Genomic DNA, 26,919 nt, shown 5'->3' with positions numbered 1-26,919 from the left:
ATAAATAAATAAATAAATAAATAAATAAATAAATAAATAAATAAATAAATAAATAAATAAATAAATAAATAAATAAATAAATAAATAAATTTGTTCTATTCCTATACTAAAACAAAAATCATAAATGTTATTTCAATTAAATAAATTTCTACTTCACTAACTTTTAAATTTGTGCTTTCAAAATAATTTGAATCGCACAAACATCCTCTTAGTGTAAATAAGATGCTTCACTTTAAGTTTTATTTTGCATTCTAGATATATTTTTCCAGTATATCTACTATGTTATGACTTATATCACCTTAACAATGAGAGTGACAGGCGATGTGTGCAAGATTTAGAGCTAAAATCATATTATCACAATATAACAATGTAACTTTCAAATCCACCTTCAAATGCACATTTTTCAATGCAGGATCCATTTAAATTCTTCTATTGTAATCTGTCTCTTACTTAACTATAAGCTGCACCTTGACCTGCCATACACTCTACAATGTGATTTAAACAGGGTGCTCGCGGGACCACATAATTTGAACGAATAATACGGGAAAACGTAGTTTCCGGGAACGTAAAATTGAGGTTCTACTGTATTTTGGAATTAAAATTCTGATGTGTTCTGAAAATACAGAATTGTATGTTTAAAACCACAGATTTTCTGATTTTAAAATACAATATTTAGGGGTTTTAGGTCGCAAAAAAATTCCAGTCTCTAATGAGGACTTATGTGAGCTCTATTTCTCCAGAAAAGGGGTAAAAACATCAGACAAGGTTTACCAGGAGACTGGTCAGAAACTTCACATCATCATAAAGATCTTTCTATAAGATTCTGCTCCAGCACAAAAGACTCAGAAAATCCAGCAGTGGCTTGTGACCAATGTGTCCAACTTAACCTAAACATTCCCATTTGAAGCATTCTCCTGTAAACACGATAGCAGAATTCCCTGTTGATATGTGTAATGGAACTGATCAGTGGCCACAAAGACTCGAGGACTGTGAACGTACTAAAGGGGGTTATCTTGAACATGAATGTGTGATTTGTATTTGAGACATAACCATGTAACTGATATTACTAGGTTATTGAAATATTTCTCAGCATCTTGAGTTAATTTACTGAGAACTTCGTGACTATTTATGGCAAGACATGGTACATTTGTCTAATACACACTTCGCCAAAAAAAAAAAAAAAATTTGCACAGTTCTATATATTATGAAAGTAACAAGCACCATTCAGGGAAATTTGTAGCTAATGTTATCATGTCATTCTGACTTATTCTGAATGCATAGAAGTACACTGGAAAAGTTTAAACTTTTGTGATTTTTTTTTTTGCAAGTTGCTTTACGTCGCACCAACACAGATAGGTCTTATGGCAATGACGGGACAGGAAAGGGCTAGGAGTGGGAAGGAAGCGGCCGTGGCCTTAATTAAGGTACAGCCTGGTGAGAAAACTTTTGTGTATTAACCAACCAAGAAATGTGTATGATAATATGCTCCTTTCCCAATTACTTTTTGTATCTGGGATAATTTGATATTAGTGTATTACTTTGTATTTTATAAATTCTCATAAAACTTACCCAGTTTCTTTCATTATTTCCATTAGTTGACGACTGAATCCACACCGAGGATTTTCCCGACCACCTTTCATGAAGATCATACAGTGACTTTTATTAATCAAGCATTTTAATCTGAAACAAACAACAATTAACTCATAAACACAACATGATTCTCTCTAGTATTGAGAGCAAATACCTGTGTATCTGAAAAGAGAAATAATAATGATGATAATAATAATAATAATAATAATAATAATAATAATAATAATAATAATAATAATAATTGTGCCATGAGTTAGGCCTCCCCATCTGTTTAAGTTGCCGCTGTATCTCCAACTGTGCTGTTATCTATTCAGAACTGACTGAACTATCTTATATTGCAGAAGTTTTAACTTTTGGGACCAGATATCCTAGCATCTATTTTCTAGTGATACCTTGTGGTGAGAGAATGTTTGTATTTGGAAGTTGGGTAACTTAATGCTCACTTGCTTATTTAGCATTTTTGAGTTATCATCCCTTCACTAAATTAATCCATCAATAATAAGGGTTGATATCAAAATTTTATTAACCAATCAAAATTTATATCACATAATTTGTTCTGGAACAAGCAGCCAGCCCCCATTAAAAGCAGTGTACTTTTTGAATCTAGTGTCTTGATGCTGTATATGTATTTCAGTGTGCTACGTGATTAAGGACAAAGAACATCTGCTTCGGGAGATTGCTGGGACGGGGCGACATGAAAAGGCATCAATAAATAAAGGTATGGCATAATTTTAACTACTTGAACCTTGCTGCGGAGCCTCCATGGCTCAGGCAGCACCGCGCTGGCCTCTCACGCTGGGTTCCATGGTACAAATCCCGGTCACTCCATATGAAATGGGACAGGTTTTTCATAGCGTACTCCGGTTTCCCCTATCATCCTTCATTCCAGCAACACTCTCCAATATCATTCCATTTCATCTGTCAGCCATTAATCATTGCCCCAGAGGAGTGCAACAGGCTTCGGCAGCTGGCACAGTTCCTATCCTTGTCACTAGATGGGGGACTTCATTCCATTCCTGACCCAGTCGCATGACTGGAAATGGGCTGTGAATATCATTATAAACTTGCTGCATGTGAAGATATGGAAGATTCCTACGTTCCCCCCTTAGCATGTAACTGTTAGGTCATCCGGCGCTTCTTTAATTTTTATGTACTGGGCAAAATGGCCGTGTGGTTAGAGCTGCGCAGCTGTGAGCTTGCATCCGGGAGATAGTGGTTTTGAATCCCACTGTTGGCAGCCTTGAAGATGGTTTTCTGTGGTTTCCCATTTTCACACCAGACAAATGCTTCATCATCATTTCATCCTCATCACGACACGCAGGTCGCCTACGGGCATCACATCAAGACCTGCTCCAAGCCTCTCTGTAGGCCACATGCCATTATTACCACTCAATAATCTGATAAAGACAACTGAACAATCCCTTGTGATTTGGCATGATTAAATAATCATCCACCCACACTGTAATTATTTGTATTTAATAATTTCTTCTTGATTATTAAATTGGGAGCACCCTTCCATGTTAAAAATAACATCAGTTGTTATTATTTATATTATGTAAAGATCCTTTTACTTGCCTCATATGCAAATGAATATTATTCCAATGCAAAAATTATACAAGTGAAATAGCCATTGTCTGCTAGGAGCCGGACATTCTATACATTGATCTTTCATTCCCGATGAGTAAAGTTGTAGTGTATCAAGAACCCAAGAGAAAGATGAAATGAAGAGATGAATTTATCTGCTACGAATGTCTACCAAATCAGCAGCTTGCAGGTTGGTTGGATGCTCACATAACACCACTGAGGGTTATGCAGTAATAAGGAAACCACAAAAACCAATGGCATTACAGTAGTGAGGCATACTAGGCATGGTGAGAAGTGAGGAAGTTTGCCAATGCTTTCCTCCATGGGCCAGAAAGTTTTATTGCAGCTTGACAAACCATGAATAGCATCTTATAGAGCACCCTCAATCAATCAATCAATCAATCAATCAATCAATCAATCAATCAATCAATCAATCAATCAATCAAATCAATCAATCAATCAATCAATCAATCAATCAATACTGATCTGCATTTAGGGCAGTCGCCCAGGTGGCAGATTCCCTATCTATTGCTTTCCTAGCCTTTTCCGAAATGATTTCAAAGAAATTGGAAATTTATTGAACATCTCCCTTGGTAAGTTATTCCAATCCCTAACTCTCCCTTCCTATAAATGAATATTTGCCCCAGTTTGTCCTCCTGAATTCCAACTTTATCTTCATATTGTGATCTTTCCTACTTTTATAAACGCCATCCAAACTTATTCGTCTACTAATGTCATTCCACGCCATCTCTCCACTGACAGCTCGGAACATACCACTTATTACAAGTGATGAAAATCATTTTTCGTCTGTATTGAAAGTTTCATAAACTGTATATAGGATAATATTTTTGTTTATATCCACCTATTCAATACATTACAAGATGTTGGCATTTACTTTAAAACATTATTCAGATGAGACATGTTTCGCCTCCTACTGTGAGGCATCCTCAGTCATTATCATAAACCTTATTATTTTACCAGGCATCTGGTTAAAGATATTAAAAAATGTGTTTGATGATTATAAGAGAGGTAAGATTTACGTTTGTTATAAACATGTTCATGAAGTAACTAAAAATCTAATATATTGATAAAAACATATGTAGTTCTTTGTTGAATAGGACTTGTTTGATTGTACTATAGTAAAAGAAGGTGGCTTGAAGCCGTAGTCATTAATAGATGTCTAATACATAGTGGAAGGCATAAAATATCAGTTCTATGAGAATATACATTACATTCAATTGATACTAAAAACTAGTGGATTTCGTATGATTGTACGCCATAGGTAAGCACCAACATTTTCTCACTAACAACACTTAAACAAAACCTTCCCATGTTTTCTTTCATTCTCGTCAAAATTAACTACAGTTTTTTCTTCATTTCAGAACCAATCTATAACAACAATAATTCAACAGCCTCATCAAACTTCCATAATACTCTTCAATAGTATAAATTATTAAAATCAACGTTTTATAAAATATATTGTCATCGAAGAAGAACACAACAGCTCTCCAACCTTCACGTCAAAAAACCAAATCAACGTTGAGAATTTCCACCCATCATCATCTCTGCAACTTTCTTGATGACTTAATACAAATTAGGCCAACTATAAACATCTGGTGAACTTCTTGTCAACGCAATCTTGCCGAATAAATCTAAAATAACCTACGAACTGTTGACCAATAAATATCACGGACAAATGCATGCCAACGTCAAGTAACTTTTGTCAAGCAATTGGAATGTTTTTCCTTCATATTTTTTATACTAAGCTTTATATTTTGACTTATATCTTTTTACCATATATTAGCAGTTATTGACCTATACTTTAAACTTTGATTACGGCTTTAAGCCATCAACTGTCATTTATAGTCACATGACGCCTTCATTTTTAAATGTACTGCTTATGAATCTACCAGTTTTTATGTATCAATTGATTGTATTATATATTCTTATTGAACTGATTTCATATGCCTTCCACTATGTATTAGACATCTATTAATGACTACGGCTTTAAGCCGTACAATCATACGACGTCCTAATCAACAAAGAACTACGTATGTGTTTATCATTTTATATGATCTTTAGTTATTTCATTGAACATTTTATATGTACTACCTATGAATCCACTAGTTTTTAGTATCAATTGAATGTAATGTATATTCTCATAGAACTGATATTTTATGCCTTCCACTATGTATTAGACATCTATTAATGACTACGGCTTCAAGCCACCTTCTTTTACTATAGTGCAATCAAACAAGTCCTATTCAACAAAGAACTACATATGTTTTTATCAATATATTAGATTTTTAGTTACTTCATGAACATGTTTATAACAAACGTAAATCTTACCTCTCTTATAATCATCAAACACATTTTTGAATATCTTTAACCAGATGCCTGTAAAATAATAAGGTTTATGATAATGACTGAGGATGCCTCACAGTAGGAGGTGAAACATGTCTCATCTGAATAATGTTTTAAAGTAAATGCCAACATCTTGTAATGTATTGAATAGGTGGAAATAAAAATATTATCCTATATACAGTTTACATACCACTTAGTCGAGCAGCTCTTCTTCTTTCTCTCAATTCTTCCCAACCCAAACATTGCAACATTTTTGTAACGCTAGTCTTTTGTCGGAAATCACTCAGAACAAATCGAGCTGCTTTTCTTTGGATTTTTTCCAGTTCTTGAATCAGGTAATCCTAGTGAGGGTCCCATACACTGGAACCATACTCTAGTTGGGGTCTTACCAGAGACTTATATGCCCTCTCTTTTACATCCTTACTACAACCCCTAAACACCCTCATAACCATGTGCAGAGATCGGTACCCTTTATTTACAATCCCATTTATGTGATTACCCCAATGAAGATCTTTCCTTATATTAACACCTAGATACTTACAATGATCCCCAAAAGGAACTTTCACCCCATCAACGCAGTAATTAGAACTGAGAGGACTTTTCCTATTTGTGAAACTCACAACCTGACTTTTAACCCCGTTTATCAACATACCATTGCCTGCTGTCCATCTCACAACATTTTCGAGGTCACGTTGCAGTTGCTCACAATCTTGTAACTTATTTATCACTCTATAGAGAATAACATCATCCGCAAAAAGTCTGTTGCTCTGTATACCATTACTAAGTAATGCTCTTACTTTAGCAGTTTTCATACTGTCACAACCATAAAAGAAATTGGAACTTTGATGGAAGCTATATTTTACTCTGGCCTGTGCCAAGAGATACTGTAGATGTAAAAATAATGCATTCACCAAAAAATAGCAACAAAAAGGTGTATAATTATTACTTTCTAATCTTTCATACTGTAAGAAACAGTGTTCTGAGAGCTCTATGACTTCTAGTATGTACTATCAACTTTGTTACGTTCATTAATCTGCCTCAGCATCATCTTTGGCTCTGACAAACACATAAGGGAGTGAGATATGAGCGATGCTAAAAACTTAATTCCTTCTGCAGCCATGTGCGATGAATGATGTAAAAATGCCACTCACAGGGTGGGTCAGTGTACAGTCTGTCTGGCAAACTGATACATAACAGTATTTTCTCACCTAGTAAGGAAGGCAAAAGGAAACTACCTCACTCCTCATTTCCCTAGTATCCCTAGGCTGTTTATGACAGCAAATCTGGATCTGTTGAGGATCCATACAGCCTGCAGTTTGAAGACTCTACATAAAATATACAGTACCTTGTATACATTTCACCTATTCCAATAATTCCTCTAGGTGTTCTTTATTTCATAACTACGGGACATAAATTCAAACAAAATTTAAGAATATTGTAAGACATCAAAGAATGTATTTAGACCTAGAAGATTTTTTTCCTACTCTTGTTAAGTGTATATAATTTTTTCAAAGGTCTATATTGGTAACTGATTGCATTTTTCAGTCTTCCTCTAAATTACTCCTTTATCCAGTATAAATCAAATAATTTATAGGCTGCTCCAATTCCTCTTTCCCACAACATTACCGAGTACAAAAAATTATGTTCAGCTGATTTTACGTGATATCATAAAGGGCAGATGAAGACAGAGACACAAAAGTGCAACTGAATCTAATTTCAACCATTTATATAATTCGTGATTAAAATGAAGTAAAAGATGAAAGTCCCGAGTTAAGAAATTATCAAAGATAATTTTATGTGAATAAATGACGTAAGATACTTCCAAAACATTTACTGCAATATCATCATTACTCATCACTCCTATAATACTGAAACATTAACTACATATTTCCTAAACTGAGTCATACATCATGCATAGGAAACAGATGGAGAGATGTCTATTCAGTTATTGTTAGTTTTCTTGGGCAGGTATTACATACTCATATACTATGTAGTGACATACAACAACTCTGTGGTGGTGGCTGTTACTCATCTCAGAGTGTACGATTTTTCTGCTCGATCAACCACTTCACACACAATGCAATTGTGTGTGTTAAGTTCTGGCGGCTAAAGAAGAAACCAATTCTTGCGTAGAACATGCGTTCACATAAATTGCAGTTTACAGATGGCGGAGGGCATAGTTGGGCTTGGTGAAGCTTGTGTGCTTGCCATTTGAACTCTTTGTGTCTATGACATTCTTGTTCAAACAGTTTGACAGCAGCAGGGATGATCACCACCAAAGTAAGTGATCCTCAGCAAGTGTTTCCCAAGTCTGAGAGTTTATATTGGTCTCTTTCACAGTTTGCTTAAGCTAGTCTTTATCGTATGTCAAAGGGACACCTTGGGATCTTATGCCAGAGCAAAGTTCACCATAGAGGATTTGGCAAGGGAGCCTACCCTCATTCATACGATGTACATGCCCAGTCCATCATAGTTAATGACCAATGATGGAAGCTTCCACACTATTAATACTTTCTTTCTTGAAAACTACAAAATTGGTGATATGGTCCTCCCATTTGATGTTCAAAATGGAGCAGAGTTTCTGCAGATGAAAGCGTTCAAGCTTCTTTATGTCACAGTGGTATAAGGTCCAGGCTTCTATAAAGTAATGTAGAAATTACTACAACTTGGTACACTATGAGTCTGCTAGACAGACAAATCTTTGTTCTTGAACTCTCTGGAATAGTCACCCAAATACCATGGGAGCAGCACAGAGTCTGTTTTTCCACGTCCTGTTCCAAAGTACATCACTTAGACAAAATGCTTCCAAGGTACGAAAAGTGGTTAACTTGTTCTACTTTCGTATCTGAAATAGTGATACAGTAGAACCTCGATAATTCGAAATCGGTTAATTCAAAATCCCGTCTAATTCGAAGAAGCTCTCGTGCCTGGAAACATGAGATACAGTTTTGCATGTTATTTAGATTGTTTAATTCGAAATACGGATAATTCGTAATTCGAAGTACAATGTCGGCCCCATTACCGAAATTCAGACTTTTAATTCGAAACAATAGTATGTTACAGAGTAATTTTAACTCGAAATTTATCCGCGTCACAATAGAACGCGTGTTCCGGAACGTGGAGGGGTAGCTTTACGCACTTACACTCACTTCGGTGCGTCTACATTGCGCTTCATGATTGCTAAGTTGAATGAAATCAGAATTATTTTGTATTCAACTTTTTAAGGAACGCCGTAATATCACGCAACAGGCAGTGTGCGGAAAAACAGAATCTGCGAACACTGGCGATGCCGACATTTGACGAGAAAGCATGGCTCATATAATAAATTCGTAGGCACCGAACAACATTGTCATTGCCGATGAAACTGCATTGCTTTCTTTTAATGCGAGCCCAAACGGTCTTATGGGTTTAAAGCATCTAAAAGTGCAAACAGTACAGAAATCCAAAAATAATGCATTTGCACAGCGGAACCAACATCATTTATCCTCGTCTTTGAATTGTGTGATTGTTTTCTTTCGTTGCGCGAGGTTATGTTTTCAGTGATTTATCCAAGTACATTATTTGAACATTGTAAATGCACCTTGTTGGACACATTTCGGAAATACCGTAGTTTTTTCTATGGCATTTGTTTAAATTGTGAATCGAGGTGATTGCATGTATTAATGGGTCTTAGAATACTTAGTGACGCGGCAAGTGAAGAACGAGAGAAGTGCCATGGCGGGAAATCGTACAAGGATAGAGTCATAAGAAAGTTCGATTTTAAGGGCATTGGGTACTTCCTGTGTAAATACAAGGCATCTAAAATACATACAGTATAGTAATCCAATAAATAGAGCACTTGCACATGGGAGCCAGCATAGATTTCTGCTCGTCTTTGAATCGTGCTAATTCTTTCTTTCTTTCGTTGCGTGAGGTTATGTTTGCCAGTGAGATATCCAAGTGCATAATTTGAATACTGTAAATGCACCTTTTTGGATACATTTTGGAAACAGTTCTTTTTTCGTAGCATTGGAAAGGTATAAACTGTGAATCAAGGTTAACTGCATACAGTAACGGGCCTTAGAATATTTTGTAACGCGGCAAGGGTTGGTACTTCTGAATTGCGAATTGGCGGTTAATTCGAAATCACGTAATTCGAAGTCCGATTTTTGAGTCCCAACGACTTCGAATTAACGAGGTTTTACTGTATTGAATTCTATTTAATACCATGTTCAAAACAACTAATGCATAAGATAAAGCGCTATTTTCTTAAAAACTCAACTCTACAACTTGACAAGGTCTCAAATTCAAACCATCCACTCACACAGTGTTTAAAAGACCATTAGTTAAATTTTTCACTTTCCCTTCTCAAAACATGATTTAAGGGCCAATCACACTTTTTTTAAAAATCCTCATGTAATTTCTGAATGGCTTGCTTATCAAACATTGAGCGGTAGAATGGTATGTCTAATGAATCTGTTATCCGATTTACTACCACCCACCCCTTGAACAAAGATAAGCCCCAACTGAAGAGTTATCTTTGGCAATAGTTTTCCTCCTCAAGATAGTAAAGAAATTGAGTTCCCTACCATCTGCTGTAACTGCAAGCATAACTGATCATTGTTGTTATCCAATAACAATTAATTACATAAGTAAATTCACAGCTTCTCTTGTATTGATAAATGTCCTTTTTTGTCATAATAAAGAAGAATCTGGTTCTTATTTGCTATTGGAGATGACAATTCCTTCTGAAACAGATGAATTTTCATTATTTCATATTCCTCTGGCAATTGCGAACATGCTAACATTTGTACACATATATCTCTACACTTTATTTCCTTACATAAGGCACATAAGCTCAGCCTACACTTGGTTTAATTTCATTTCTCCCTCAAGAGTTTCTGCATCCAGGCCCCAAGATCATGAGTTCAAACCTGGCAGAGGTAGTTGAATTTTTGAGGAGAAAAGAAAAGTCCATTTAGAACACCATGTCTTATGTTGTTGACATGTAAAAGATCTTGGGTAACATGTTTGCTGTTTACCTGACAAAGTTAACTAAAAACTCAGCCACAGACTGCCCAACTCTTTCTGTCATCTGGTAGAGTAAAACTGAATGTCAAAATTGACATGCAGACAGCCTCTACAGCAGGGGTTTCCAGCCCGCGAAGCCATATTGTGCGGCCCGCGAGAACTTTAGAAAAATTATATATATATTTTAAGAAATTTGAAGAAAATGTACCAAAAAATATTTCATAGCTCGTTCAAAAAATTAGCCCAAGTCAGGACTAATTAATTATTTAATAATATTTCCTGTTTTTAAGTATTCACTTCATCTGAATAGATTATTTTATTTGAGAATATGAAAAATCCTCTTTCTTGCGAGAGCATATATTTTCGTATGGATATCATGCAATTTTCAGTGAGCTGTTCGGCGAGCGACTCGGCGTATCTCACAGTGCAGGATGCGGCAAGAGCGGACGTGGGCCCCACCACTGACCTCGATCCCCGTTACTCACGCAGCAATAGACTCGCCCGGCAAGGCTTGCTGGCTATTCCTCCCGTCCCCACACACTCAGTCGCTCTTGCTTGACGTGTTATGAAACTTCACAAGTTACCGTACTGTCCATTTTGGAGGCTTTGTTTAGTGTTGAGTGTAAAGTCTTTTACGTGAATAGAAAATGAGCGGAGGCTCAGTGAAACGCAAGATTGAAAATGGAAACAGAATTTACAAGGAAAGCCGGAGAGTGACTATTTAATTACAACAGTGGGAAGCTTCAGTGTTTGGTTTGCATGCAAATAGTGTCTGTGCCGAAGGAGTACAATGTTAAATGACATTACTCAACAATGCACGAGAAAAGTATGCAGCATATAAGGAAGAAGCTCGACACGCACTGGTTGCAGACTTCAAAAGGAAATTAAAACAGCAAACAGGTAAGTTTGGTAAAGCCTTACAAAATCAGTCGTCTTCTCTGTACGCATCCTACGCAGTGTCGCTTGAACTTGCAAAGGCAAAAAACCCTTCACTGAAGGCAGTCTTGTTAAAAATTGTGCTATGGAAATGGCAAAGGCTTTTGGAGATGCTAAAGCTGAGAAATTTGAATCAGTGCCACTTTCCAACCAAACAGTACAGAGAAAGGTCAATGATATGGGAGAACAAGTAGAAAATGTGTGCATTAAATTGGTTAAGAAAAGCACATAGTTCTCGCTCTGTCTTGATGAAAGCACTGATCAGTCAGCTACTAATATTTGTACGCAGCATCTTCGAAGACTTTAGTAGTAAAGAGGAGCTATTTGATGTCTGCTCTCTTCAAGGAACAACAAAAGGGAGGAACATTGATGATGCTGTTGAAAGAACTGTCAACAGAGTTTGAGGCTTCAGAAAATGTTCAGCCATTGTGACAGACGGAGCGCCAGCAATGACAGGGGTGAAGACAGGACTGACGGGATTGCTAAAAGAAAATGGCATAACATGTCCAATGATCCACTATTTCATTCACCAGGGAGTGTTGTGTGGGAAATCAATTAAGAAAACGGAAGTTTTTGAACTTGTGGTTACAATTATTAATATGTTAAGAGGTGGAAATCGAACCGTTTTGCATAGAAAATTCAAATAACAGTTTCTGCTGGAAATTGACGCAGAATATGGAGACTTGCTGCTGTACAACCATGTAAGGTGGCTGAGTGAAGGGAAGTGCCTTCAACGTTTTTATGCAGTTTGCAACGAAATCCCCAAATTTCTTAATAAGTTTGTATCGTCAGATACCTCAGAACTAGAAGAAAAAATCCAATGCCCAGAGTTTTTAAAGCAGTTTCCTTTCCTTACAGACATGACAAATTACCTTAATGCCTTCAAACTGAATCTTCAAGGAAGAAACCATGAGGTGTCAGGTATGGTGGGAACTGTTAATGGATTTCGAAACAAATTGAAAATTTTTAAACGTTCTTTAGAAAACAATGAATTGACTCATTTCCCCTGCTGTCTACAATTAGCGGCGGAGAAGGACTAAGAAACCATACATTTTTCAGATTTCAGTTCACAGATTCAAGAGATCATTGAAGAATCCAACACAGGATTCAAGGAAACTAAATTCTGAAAAGCAGCATACAACTTTATGTGAATACTCTTGATGCTGCAATCGAGGAACAAGAACCAAAACTACAACTTGAGCTGTGCGATATATAAGCCGATACGTTCCTACAGACAATACAAGAAAAGGATCCCGTTTTTTAAACTGCTACCCAGCGAAAAATACCCAAAGTTAAGACAACGTGGACTAAAAATTATTTCAATATTTGGGAGCACGGACATATGTGTAAGTGTTTTTTCATCTATGAAATTAATTAAAAATCAATACAGAAGTCGACTTTTAGATTCTTCCGTGCTGCATCTTTTGAGATTAGCAACAGAGCTGGAGGTAGATGCAGCTGATCAATCACTAAATTGTGCTTATTTAAGTTTTGTTTTGACTACATTATTCATTTCAGTTATTCTTAAGGTTTTTTTTTTCAGTTTGCAATTCATCAAATATTAATTCAAATGTACTGTCATTGTTGGATACTGTTCTTCAGAATTCAATTGCCCTGGGTATAATAGTGTTAATTTTTAATTTCACTCCTTAATGCTGATGTACAAAAGTGTTTTATGCAATTAAAATTATCAAACCTTCATTTCAATTGAACTATGAACATTATTTCATACTGGTACCTCTGTTCTATTTGTAGAATTTTATGAAAATTGGCCTAATATTAAAGTGCAGCCTGCGATCATACCTAAGGTTTCCAATGTGGCCCTCGAGCCCTTACTAATTGGAAACCCCTGCTCTATAGCATCAAATAAAAAAAATCTGCATAAGGTAGTTGAGGCCATACAATTATTATTATTATTATTATTATTATTATTATTATTATTAATGCACTCAAGCATTCTTTGTAATCGCATGCAATATTTGCAATATTTCGTACGACATGTTATTGCTGCTGTTCCTGATTTCTTCCAACCATAGCAATGCTTTCTAATATACTTTGAAACACTTTCTCTACTGCTGCCTGTAACAAATTAATTACACTTTAATAATTGATTGAACATTCTCTTAATATAACTGCTTAGTCGTTCACAGCCAACATCTAATTCTAGATACAAGTTTTCCAGGCTTGTAGGTCATGGTCCAGAAGGGATGTGTTCTTCCAACATTTTACTTGAACACTATACTGCATTCTCAAAGGTCCCTCCCCCACTCTCTCTCTCGACCATGGCCAATAAGTCCAGAACAAGCTTGCATATAGAATGAAAATATTAAGTTTGAAATGTGCACAAAAACTCGTTTGTATAATTATTCATAACAGCATACAACTTCACACATATATGTTAGCTGCTAAACTACTACCACAAACTACATGTGCAGTATACTGGCAAATAAGGCAATGAACAGAGGGCCATTTGTCATTGCCCGGCAAAGTGGCATACAAGTAGAACAGTTGTTAGCTCTCTACCTTAAGAAGTGATAAATAATATACCGTTTGTTACAGCACACACAATTCTGATCTCAAAACCAATTTTAATTTGCAAATAAGGGTTCGATACCCAGGCTTTGATTTCTAAAAGCTTATGGGGAGGATTCCTATTGGTGGAAGACTAATGAGTAAATACCAAGCATACAATCCTACAGTTAATGCTTACCTCTCCTCTAGCGTTGGTGTCTGTTTCTTTGGAAGCACTGCTTGCAATTCACCATTCTCGTGCATCTCTTTCACTATATCAAGACCACCGATAAGCTCTCCATTTATGTACAACTGCACAGATGAGATTCCATACATTACTGCACAACAGTGACAATACTCAAATCAGACTAACAATATACATAAGGTTAAGTGATGATGCATTAATTAGAAGCTAGTGACATTTTAATCATTGGCCCATGGATTAAAAGACATGAAACCTATGTACAACCAATGTAAGTGGAAGGACTTTCATACGTGTCTTCTGACTAGAAATATTTTCTTATTCCAATGTGTCTGCAGAAAAAAGATATGAAAGAAGAAAAACAAGCAAAAAGCTGCATTTTGGATGGTTGGCAAAAGCCATGTCAACAATCCAACCACTGAAGTATTAAATCCCTAGACTGATCATACAACATTTTTAGTACACATGACCACGTTATAATTTCTTATCTGGTATCATTTACAAGTAACAAACAAATTACCTGTCATTGTGTTTATCCTACTATGTGTTCCTTTCCATGCTTTTATCATTCTTGGTATCATCTGCAGGGCTGATAATAAAAAATAAAAATTCTCCATATTATTTCTTCTTGTTTTGTTGAAGCCCCTTTGACCACATGGTTTCTAACTCTGGTGAGCTTTTTTCTTAGCCCAGAATTCCTCCATCTTTGCACTGTGGGTGCCTTCCTTTCCTGAGTCCACTTTACTCCCACTCCAGGACACAATGTATTACCTTCAGTGACTGGAGAGTGTCAGATGTCCTGATCAGCATTCTAAATTTATCCCTGTTGAATATATCCTTGGGATTATTTTTTAAAAATTCTAGGTCTTTTTGAAACAGTTTCGTCCATTTAGCATTTGTCCCCTTCCCTCTAGAAATGGTGCTGAAGATTCTTGAGACCAATCTTTTGTTGTCCATTCTGTCTATGTGACTGTAGAAGATAAGTCTCCTCTTTCTCAAGGCTAATGTTATGCTCTCTACATGTTGGTAAAGCTTGTTGTTATGCCTGATTTTGTATTCACCTCCCTCTTTAATGGGGACCATGATTTTTCTCAAGCATACGTACAGCACCGAAGCTCTTACTACGGTTTCATAGTGTCAAAGTTTGAGGCAAAGGGAAAGGGATTTGGACTTGTAAACATTCTTACAGAGATGGAAAGCTCTCTCCAGTTTGGTACACCTGGTTTTCATGGCTAGATCCTCACTAAAATTCGAGGTTATCCATTCTCCGAGGTATTTGTAGGAGTTGGTCTTCTTTATTACTGTATCCCCATGTTGGGATTGAGTTGGGTGCATCTCTAATGTTGGTGATAACTCCTATTTTGTAAATGGCAATCCTCCTCAAACCTACTTGAGCTATTTGACTGAGGGAGGAGAGTTGGTGTGTAGCTTCCTCCATACTTGATGCTAGGAGTACAAGGTAATCTGTGAAAGCCAGGCAATTGATGTTTAACTTGTCTTTCTTGAAACCGATTCTCAGACCCCGAGTTGCCCGAGAGTTTTTGTCTTTCTTGAAACCGATTCTCAGACCCAAGTTGTCCGAGAGTTTTCGTCCATTCACAAATGACTTTCTCTAGCAAGCAGTTGAAGAGAATAGGCGATAAACCATCCCCTTGACTAAAAACCTGTTCTGATATCAAAGCTTTTTGATAGTTCCCCTCTGAATTTTACCTTTGACTTGGTGTTTGCCAAAGTAGCTTTTACAAGATTCAGGGTCTTGCTATCTAGTCTCAATTCAGCAACAGTCTAAAAGAGAGATTATCTATGGAATTATAGGCTTTCTGGAAGTCAACGAAAATTGCTACAAAGGATGAGGAGTACATATTCTTGTAAGTGAGAATAGTTTTGTGGTTCAGGATCTGTTCTGCACATAATCATGATTACCTGAATCCAGCTCGATACTCTCCAATACAGGAATCCAATAGAGCTTATAATCTTGAGAGTACCTTGGAAAAAATAATGTAGGTCACCCAAAGGAGTAAGATTCCTCTGTAGTTGTTGTTTAGATGAGACTTGTCTCCTTTCTTGTGCAGAGGGTGGGTGATGGCCGAGGTCTCCGTTATCCAGATGTCAGATATAATCTCATGAATACAATGAATGAAATCTTCATCTGCATATTTCCACAATTCTGCGATCTTCACCCACTGCTTTGTTGAACTTAAGCTCGGAAATGACTTTCCGGATCTCCTCCTTCGTTGGTGGGAGGGAATTCAGGTTAGGAACGTCCTTTATTTTAAAGAGTAGTTTCTCTCTGGCTTCCTCTGAATTGACGAGGTTGTTGAAATATTCTGCTAGGGTGAAGATGTGCAATCCACATTGCTCATATTCATCTTCCCATCTGGTCCCTGGAGGTGAAGTGTAAGGGATAAGTACGGGCTTATTCGGGCCCTGAAGGTTTGGTAAAGGTCTCGCATTGCTCCTTTCAAAGTCTTTTTCTGCCTAATCAATAATGTCCTTATTGTATTGCCTCTTAGCATTTCCGATTATTCCGGCGGTTGGTTTCCCAGTTGTCAAGAAGTTTGTGTAGTTAGCATTGCTCTTCTTACTGTTCCACTTGAGCCATACTTGCCTTCTCTCTACAACTGCATTGTCACATGCCACATTTCATAACTGTGTGTGTGTGTGTGTGTGTGTGTGTGTGTGTGTGTGTGTGTGTGTGTGTGTGTGTGTACATACAGATATTTCCTGATCTTCGACCACCAATGTATGGAGGATGTTTGACATGAATAGTCATATCCATGTGGTTCAGTTTCCACATGAAACTGGAAGTCCTTTGGTTATGGTCATGATATTAACAGTCAAGTAAAACTACAAGGTTGCTTAGCTTTAGATTACCAACTACACATAGTACATGAATGACAATCAAAGAAAATATTATTCTATAGATGTTAACAAAATACCCCAAAAGAATGTTCACAAAATGTCTGCTATGTTCCACATCAAATGAAAACTTTTAAATGATAATTTCAGTCTTTATTAAAACCTTCCATTAGATCTCCAATATCATGCTAATGCTATTAGAATATTACCTACAAACATATTTCTATCACACAGAAAAGCTTTTAGCTTCAGTCAAGAGCATAACGAGTAAAAGGAAATAGTGCCATCATTATCTCCCTCATCCATGGTGAATAATGGGTCAGCCACCAATGAGTGCTGCAGGTGTTAATGTAGATTGTCAAATACGTATTAGCATCTTCCAGTAATAAGTTAGTACACAAGATGTACGCATGAAGTATGTGCAACCATGTTTCTATCAATGTCCAAAGATGGATCTGTGTCAGTAACATTCCTTGTGCTTGATAGCAAGTTGTAAAAGCATTATGAGTGTTTGTTAAATAATAATTGTATTGTTCTGTTTCATTACGGGTTGTAGATCAGGATAAAATAAAATATCCCCAGCATTAGGCATTTTTTTCATCCTGCCAAGATCTCATTACTTGAAGTGTATATTCTTCTTCAGGGCAAAGGAAATCCAGAGACTTACACGTTCAGTGATCTACTAAGTCTGTAATACCAATATAAATGGTCCGTTATTGTACATTACAAATTTTCCAGCTAACTCATTCCTGGTTGCCAGCATCTCGCCCCCGTGCGCCAAGTTGGGCTCATCAGCTGGTACACAGCACACCCACCAAGACGCACGGCCAGTGCACACCGTGGAGGCCACTGCGCAGGCTACCCGGAGCCACCCGCAGCGCCAATGCACCATGAGAGACTCAGTCTCATTACCAAAAACTGATGCCTGCCTGGCCATCAGATGATATAGATGTTGATTCCCATAGGGAATTATAAATAATAATTATGAATATAATTATAATTATATATTAGGAACAATTAGGCAGGAGGTCTGTCAAAGGGATTTCAGGTTCTTATGGAGCGGTACAGAGAGGGGTATGTGAAATGATGCTATATTTTTCTTTAATAACATTTATTCTTTTCATTGAACTCGAAAGGTTGATTCCCTATCATTTCTCTTGGTAATGATTTCTATACTGAAAATGGCTAGCTTTAGTTGAAGTTATTGAAAGTAAAATATTTATCATGCACATAGGCTTGTCAAAATGATGAACTTTCTTAAATGAAAATAAATTATATCTTGTTCAGTCCTCAGCTGTAAGACTGGTTGAACCCTCAACAGCTCCACCATCATCTGCCATAGATGGCATAGGCTTCACTGAAGAGGCATACTAGGGAAATGAGGAGTGAGGTAGTTTCCCATTGCTTTCCTCATTATATCTTAAGGTAACGCTTTTGACAATCTCTCTCTTGAAATAAGTTCATTTAGTGAACAGAAATAAATAAAATATTTTATCACTTGTAACATTAATTCTGTTTTTGAGTTTATAGCACTCGAGACACAAATCTATGCTTATAATTTACCTAAATTTAACAATGAGATTTGCAAAATTGTGAACGTAGAAAATAAAGTTTGTCTTGTAAAGTTCAATCTTCACCTTTAAACAATTGCGTTAGGCCCAAATGATTCTAGTTCAAGTTTATAGTGTTCGTCGAGCTACCCACTCCAAAATCACTGATTTTACTGTTCCACAAATGAAAAGTTACTCTGGTGGAACTACAAAGTTTTTAAAGCACTCACATCACCTGTATCACTGGAACACAGGACTGGATTGGAGAACATGTATTTCAGCGAACTACACGTTGAGTTCACTGTAGTCAGATGTCGTGATATCCAGCATGGTACCACGTTTGATTCCCTCGTCGAACCACGATCCGATGTCCCACGTCAAACCACGATCCGGCGTCCCTCATTGACAGGTGTAGATAATTGCGACAGGCACTCGTCAGGATTTATCGTATTCAAAATATACTTGTAGAACACGAAAAAGTCCAACTGACTATCTTTAACTTTGGGAGTGTCCTATTTTAATATGGCACATTATTTAGTAAAGTGCACATGAGTGGGGTATTTCATCAGTGGTAGCATATTTCAAGATTCTTGTACTAGAAAACATTTGTCCGTAATACGCCTACGTCTATCGTCCGTAATCAATATCACTCGGATATCACAGTCTATTTATAGCACAGGATCATGTCTCTCAGAAATTACAGTCTACTGAAAGCATAGTTCATTAGGAATAATTATGAGTGTCCTTACTTCGGAACGAAATCAAATTTATAAGTAGTGTCACTAGGAACAGAGTTTGTTAACAAAATTGTATTTCACAAATGTTGTTGTAGAAATCAAATTTCACTTCATGTAATTTTACAAGTGTCTGCACGCAAAGATAGAGTTTACTCATGAAGAAGAATTGTAAGTCTCGTAATATTTAGAAGTATTAACACATGACAATTAAGTCAATTCATGACTACACCAGTCTCTAAAATTCAGAGTTTGAATGTGGAAGAAAGAAGGAATGTAACTCAATGTCTCACACTCGCCACAAATATATCACCATTCCACAGTCTTTAAATGTACACGTTAAAGTACGATTGCGACCAGTCTATTTTAGAGGGCTAAGTAGTCTGTAATTTTCTAAGAAGTGTTCTTAATTCACACGCGATTGTTAGTATTAAAAAGCTTTAAGTAACTTCTTGTCACTGACGTCTTAAACTGTGGTTAGAAACACGAAGTTGATAACTACAACCATCACAAGTCACTGTGTTTTTGAAAAGTTTCTGTGTCATAGCACTCACTGAATTTACGAGTCTATATTCATTCGAAAAATTTCTAAGTGTTGTAACATTCACTGAATTCACACAAGTCTGTTTCAAAGATCCTTCGCGTACCGTACTAAGTTCGAGTGCCGAGTATAAATTCATCCTCACCAGCCTGCATATGCTACAGCTGTGAGCGCTGAACTTCAACTACTACTGACCTTGTCAATGCGGCTCTCCTTTTATATCCACTAGCCGGGCTATCACCTGTGCCTTGTGGAAAATTACATTTCTATCTCACTGAATATCTTCCAATTCCATGGGTCGATTTTCACCAAATTTACAGGGGTTTACATTTGTTTTTTTTTTTTTTTTTTTTTTTTTTTAAAACGACAAATGTCAAGATTTTGCCACAGTTGAGTTAAGGCAAGTAATACAGTCTTTAAGTATAGATCTATCGTTTTCTGCAGAAACTACACACGTCACTGCATTGCTTTATCCGGTAGCTCTGCCTGGTAATAATAGTTTGTTGGAGAAACAGCACTTGTCTCTGATATGTGCACGTTTTAGGTGGATATCTCCAAACTAAGATTTATTGACATGTGCTGTTTCAGAAAAAAAGATTCATTTAAACTATGGGCTACAACGTGATGCAGTTTTTAAATTGAAATTCCAACGGGTTTAAATTTTAGAAAATGTTCTGGCAATTTCTAGATCACCACGCCTTGTTCACGTGCTATTACGTCATCAGTGACGTGGAACAGGTGATGTGTACTGCATGCTGAATGCTTGGCCATGCCGTGCCGTTGAGAACCTCAACTCCGGCCGTCCCATTAGATAGATAGATAGATAAGGAATGGGTGAACCCTGCCTTTGCAGAGCTCCACACGTAGGTCCGTGAAGACCCTTTGTGTCCCTTAGACAGGTTTGCCTAGTCCAGCCCTAGTGCTCCTATAAAGGATACCAGTGTCCGGATGTTGGCATTCCTGATGTCTTCCAGGCTCACGAAATGTGAGCCAAGGTATCGATGTCTAGTACTTGCAAGAGCCTTGCACTGTCATAACACATGCGCGGAGGTCTCCTCCTCCCTACCGCATCTTCTACACATTGGATTATGACTGATTTTCATGATGTGTAGGTGTCTCTGTAAGGTATTGTGGCCTGTCAACAGTCCAACTACCATTCGCATTCTGGTCCCTATTCAAATTTATCAGGACCTTTTTATAACTTTGGCTAGGCCCTTTGATAAGTTCACGTGCCTGCCTTGCTATAGTTAACCTCTTCCAAATGTCTAAGTGAGACTGGTTTGTCCACTGAGATATTACCAGTTTCACGCTTCGGAGTGACACTCCCAGGAAGGGCTCTGGTCCTGTGAAAGGACCCTTTGAGCCTTGTTTCGCTAGTTTGTCAGCTTCTTCATTTCGACTGATACCTGTGTGTCCAGGGACCCATAATTGGGTAACTGAGCTAAGTTCACACAGCTGATCTAACATCCTTTGGCATTCCCATACCATTTTTGATGTTTTAACTGCACATAGTGCTTTTAATGCTGCCTGGCTATCGCTGCAAATAGTGATGGATCTTCTATGTCCAGGCATGTTCCATATATATACAGCAAAGGCCAGTATTGCATATACTTTGGCCTGGAAAACAGTAGCGTATTTACCCATAGGTAGGGAGAGCCTTGTCTTAGGCCCCCAGACCCCAGCGCCTGTGCCCGTCTCTGTCAGCGAGCCATCTGTGTACTATGTACAGCCCCCAGACCTAAGACGGGCCCCAGCATCCGCGGCCCACTCCTCCCTTGTGGAGTATCACCACTGTAAACTTATAATTCAAATTAAAACTAGGCTTTATGAGGTCCCCGATCATCATCGTCGTAGGGAAGGTCTGATGAAGCCTTGTAAGAATAGAGGCATGACCTCTATTCAGATTCTTGGAGGACCATCCTCCGAGTGACCAGAGGCGGTAGGCACTCATTCCTCCTATTTCCTTAACATATAAATGTAAGTGGGGAAGACCTAGGATGGCCTCCATTGCACATAATGGTGTAGTATCCAATGCCCCTGTTATTCCTAGACACGCAAGTCTTTGGACACTGTTTAACTTGGTGGTCACAGTTTTACTCTCCGAACCTGGCCACCAGACTAAAGATGTGGGCCGTACAATAGAAATATAGAGCCAATGGACCACCTTAGGTCCTAGGCCCCAAGTCTTTCCGACGGCCCTGCGACAGGCCCACATAATCTTGCGAGCCTTATCCACCTTATGGTCTATATGTTTCTTCCAACTCAGTCTTGCCTCAAGGATTACCCCTAGGTACTTAACTGAGGTTGTCTTAACTAATTTTTTCCCAAATAGGAAAGGCTCTGACAGTCCGTCTAGCCTCCTCCTCCTGGTAAATACCACGAGCTCCATCTTGTCGGGATTAACCGACAAGTCCGTGTCATGGCACCATCTTTCCACCCTACGTAGGGAGCTCTGTACGAGCTCTGAAACCGTACTGGGGAAATTTCCCACCGCCATCAGGCTAATGTCATCTGCATAGCCTTGGGTGTAAATTCCTCAAACAATTAACCTGGTAAGTAGTTCATCCACTACCAGACACGATAATGTTGGTGATAATACTCCTCCCTGTGGACACCCCCTGTCTATATTAGCTCTCAACATTACCGCGTTGGGCCGTCCCGTTACAAATATCGGACTTGAGAATTTATGTTCCAGGAGGCCAATGGTTCCTGGTACAATATATATATATATATATATATATAATTATAAATAATAATAATAATAATATTATAAATTTACTCATTCGGGGCAAATATTTCATGTTCCCTATGGGAATCAACATCTATATCATCCACTAACTCTGGTCGCAAGTCTTCAAAAGTAGCAGGTGTTGGTGAGTATTTTAATTCACGTCCTAAGTGGAATCACTTGCATGCATTTTGAATTTAAAATAAAAAGCTTCTTTAAAAGTATTTTTCAGATTAACAATGACCAATAATGATGTAAAATAAAGAACAGTTACCTAGTGGACCTACCTGAAGTTCACTGAGAGCTTGTAGGAGATTTTGCTGAGGGAGTTCATGACAAACGGACATAAATGAAAGGGACAGCGTGGTGTGGACAAAGAGCTACAACCACCTGCTTATGGACAAGGAGTATACTGCTAATGGCAGGGACAACCGGTAGGCAGTCAAACATCACACCAGCATGTACAGGTAATGAAGTGACTTGCTGTTCATCTTGCTACTTCACAATCTCAAGGTCGAGTTTGTTCTTTAGGCAGTACGGTAGGTCAAACTGTTGCAACACTAAATTCAGCAAATTAAACAGCACCACACCCAACTTAGTTACTCTTGACTAATACTATTAAAACGTAACTATTCTTATACTACCCAGTTCTTAGGAACATAAACGTATTTTGAAGCAGAATGTCTCGTTCAATTCTGTTTGAACAATTCTGAACCTGCCACTTTTTGTAATTTCCATTTTTTAATGGTTTTTTTTTTTTTTTAAAGGCTTCCAGTGAAAATAAGGAGTGGTGGAAAATGCTGTTGACTTCTGATCAGAAAGTTTGTAAATTTAAAGTACAGTACAGTATTGTGTATGGTTAAATAAAAGACGGAATATAGTATAATTACTTGCCGTAGCCTACACTGGCGCTGTACAGTGGTGACGCACTTTAAGAGTGATGACACTAGTTCAATCAATCAATCAATACTGATCTGCATTTAGGGCAGTCGCCCAGGTGGCAGATTCCCTATCTATTGCTTTCCTAGCCTTTTCCGAAATGATTTCAAAGAAATTGGAAATTTATTGAACGTCTCCCTTGGTAAGTTATTCCAATCCCTAACTCCCCTTCCTATAAATGAATATTTGCCCCAGTTTGTCCTCTTGAATTCCAACTTTATCTTCATATTGTGATCTTCCCTACTTTTATACATGCCACTCAAACTTATTCGTCTACTAATGTCATTCCACGCCATCTCTCCGCTGACAGCTCGGAACATACCACTTAGTCGAGCAGCTCTTCTTCTTTCTCTCAATTCTTCCCAACCCAAACTTTGCAACATTTTTATAACACTACTCTTTTGTCGGAAATTACCCAGAACAAATCGAGCTGCTTTTCTTTGGATTTTTTCCAGTTCTTGAATCAGGTAATCCTGGTGAGGGTCCCATACACTGGAACCATACTCTAGTTGGGGTCACACCAGAGACTTATATGCCCTCTCCTTTACATCCTTACTACAACCCCTAAACACCCTGATAACCATATGCAGAGAGCTGTACCCTTTAATTACAATCCCATTTATGTGATTACCCCAATGAAGATCTTTCCTTATATTAACACCTTGATACTTACAATGATCCCCAAAAGGAACTTTCACCCCATCAACGCAGTAATTAAAACTAAGAGGACTTTTCCTATTTGTGAAACTCACAACCTGACTTTTAACCCCGTTTATCAACATACCATTGCCCGCTGTCCATTTCACAACATTTTCGAGGTCACGTTGCAGTTGCTCACAATCTTGTAACTTATTTATCACTCTATAGAGAATAACATCATCCACAAAAAGCCTTACCTACTATTCCACTCCTTTACTCATATCATTTATATATATATAAGAAAACATAAAGGTCCGATAATACTGCCTTGAGGAATTCCTCTCATATTTATCACAGGGTCAGATAAAGCTTCACCTACTCTAATTCTCTGAGATCTATTTTCTAGAAATATAGCAACCCATTCAGTCACTCTTTTGTCTAGTCCAATTGCACTCATTTTTGCCAGTAGTCTCCCATGATCCACCCTATCAAATGCTTTAGACAGGTCAATCGCGATACAGTCCATTTGACCTCCAGAATCCAAGATATCTGCTATATCTTGCTGGAATCCTACACAGTTGAGCTTCAGTGGAATAACCTTTCCTAAAACCGAACTGCCTTCAATCGAACCAGTTATTAATTTCACAAACATGTCTAATATAATCAGAAAGAATGCCTTCCCAAAGCTTACATACAATGCATGTCAAACTTGCTGGCCTGTAATTTTCAGCTTTATGTCTATCACCCTTTCCTTTATAAACAGGGGCTACTATAGCAACTCTCCATTCATCTGGTATAGCTCCTCCGACCAAACAATAATCAAATAAGTACTTCAGATATGGTACTATATCCCAACCCATTGTCTTCAGTATATCCCCAAAAATCTGATCAATTCCAGCCGCTTTTCTAGTTTTCAACTTTTGTATCTTACTGTACATGTCACTGTTATCATATGTAAATTTTAATATTTTTTTAGCCTTAGTCTCCTCCTCTATCTGGACACTGACATACTGCTGACTGAATACTTCTGCCTTTTGAAGATCCTCACATACACACTCCCCTTGTTCATTAATTATTCCTGGAATGTCCTCCTTGGAACCTGTTTCTGCCTTAAAATACCTAAACATACCCTTCTATTTTTCACTAAAATTTGTATGACTGCCAATTATGCTTGCCATCATGTTATCCTTAGCTGCCTTCTTTGTTTGATTCAATTTTCTAGTAAGTTCCTTCAGTTTCTCCTTACTTCCTCAGCCATTTCTATTTCTTTCAAGTCTGCACCTCCTTCTTAGTCTCTTTATTTTGCTATTATAATAAGGTGGGTCTTTACCATTCCTTACCACCCTTACAGGTACAAACCTGTTTTCGCATTCCTCAACAATTTCTTTAAACCCATCCCAGAGTCTGTTTACATTTTTATTTACCGTTTTCCACCGATCATAGTTACTTTTTAGTTGTTCTACCCGTTCTGGTTTATGGTTGAAAATTTCTGCCATAAGATGTCTGCATGTAGAAACTATAACTACAAAAGTGGATAGGAATGAAGGATGATTAGATCTCTATTCAAATACACAGTCCAACTTTTTTTATAATGGTGACTACAACTATAGGTCCATTCACAGCCATTTCACCTTTCATAAATTCCATTTTAAATTTTTTATCACACATATTGTGTCCAGACAGGCACATTCAAAGGAAGCAAGTAATACTTGCTGTTTGAATATTTTAAACTTTACTGAAAAACATGAACAAGACTTGCATGGTAGCATCCTGCACCTCTTTCTAAAAGACAAAAGCTACTGTCAAGGTTATGGTCTGTCCCACCTTTTCCTCATTTATATATATCCAAAAGACCTAGAAAGCTGAATTTGGAATATAGGTTCATCTTTTGTTCTAGAGGTGCACTAAGAAAGGATTTTTCAAAATTCAGCTTCTGTCCTCAACTTCTGCCCTTTGCCCAATAGTATAAGATAATATAAGTAAATATCAAATTTGTCGAACAAGGACGAGACAAAGCTCTTTTTAAGCCTTGGGCAGATTGTGTAAGACGTGGAGAAAGATTGCAGGAAGAAGAAATTATTCTGTGAGAGAAGAGGGTGATGTTCACCGTCAGTAGTTTCATTAACATCGATATGATCAGACATGCTTCTGCGCGCTTTTGTCTTGTACAACAAAATGATCAAATGTACTTCTTTGTTCTATCAGATACCTTTTATTAATCATACAATTCTTTTCCTTTATTTCTATCTTTATCTTTTATTCGTAATACTCTTCCCCACGTGGGTAGGGACGACAGAATAACATCCATGGTGTCAGCTGTCTGTCGTAAGAAGCGATTAAAAGTGGTCCCAGGGGTCTTAAATTTGGGAGTGTGGGTTGGTGACACACAGGGCCTTTAGCCAAGTCCTGGTGTTGCTTCCGTTCACTTGTGCCAGGCTCCTCATTTTCCTCTATTTTATCTGACCTCCCTTGGTCAACTCTTGTTCTTTTCTGACCCCGATGGTATTAGGTTCCTGAGGCCTAGGGAGTCCTTCATTTTTATGCCCTTCATGGCCCTTGTCTTTCTTTGGCTGATACCTTCATTTTTCGAAGTGGGTGGACCCCTTCCATCTTTTTAAATGTTAATAGGGGACAGTTGCCCAGTTGTATTTCCTCTTAAAGCAGTAACCACCATCACTTAATACTTTCCACCTTTTAAAACTCATTTTGGTCTAACACTACAGATCTACCAG

General features: G+C 37.6%; 1 protein-coding gene across 2 annotated transcripts in view; it reads right to left on the bottom strand.

The window, feature by feature from the left end:
* The window catches only part of Grx3 (Glutaredoxin 3), a 104,506-nt gene that overhangs the window by 50,600 nt on the left and 26,987 nt on the right, over positions 1-26,919 (bottom strand). For both annotated transcript variants that reach the window (XM_067153774.2, XM_067153784.2), the window contains exons 5-6: positions 14,195-14,307; positions 1,570-1,680 (exon numbers count right to left, since the gene is read on the bottom strand). In XM_067153774.2, the coding sequence (XP_067009875.2) occupies positions 1,570-1,680; positions 14,195-14,307 (224 nt within the window). The remainder of the gene's footprint in view (positions 1-1,569; positions 1,681-14,194; positions 14,308-26,919) is intronic.

Source organism: Anabrus simplex, chromosome 1 (genome assembly GCF_040414725.1).
Source record: "Anabrus simplex isolate iqAnaSimp1 chromosome 1, ASM4041472v1, whole genome shotgun sequence".
NCBI lineage: Eukaryota > Metazoa > Arthropoda > Insecta > Orthoptera > Tettigoniidae > Anabrus > Anabrus simplex.
Note: the sequence above shows the minus strand (reverse complement) of the source record. Positions and strands in the feature narration are given on the sequence as shown.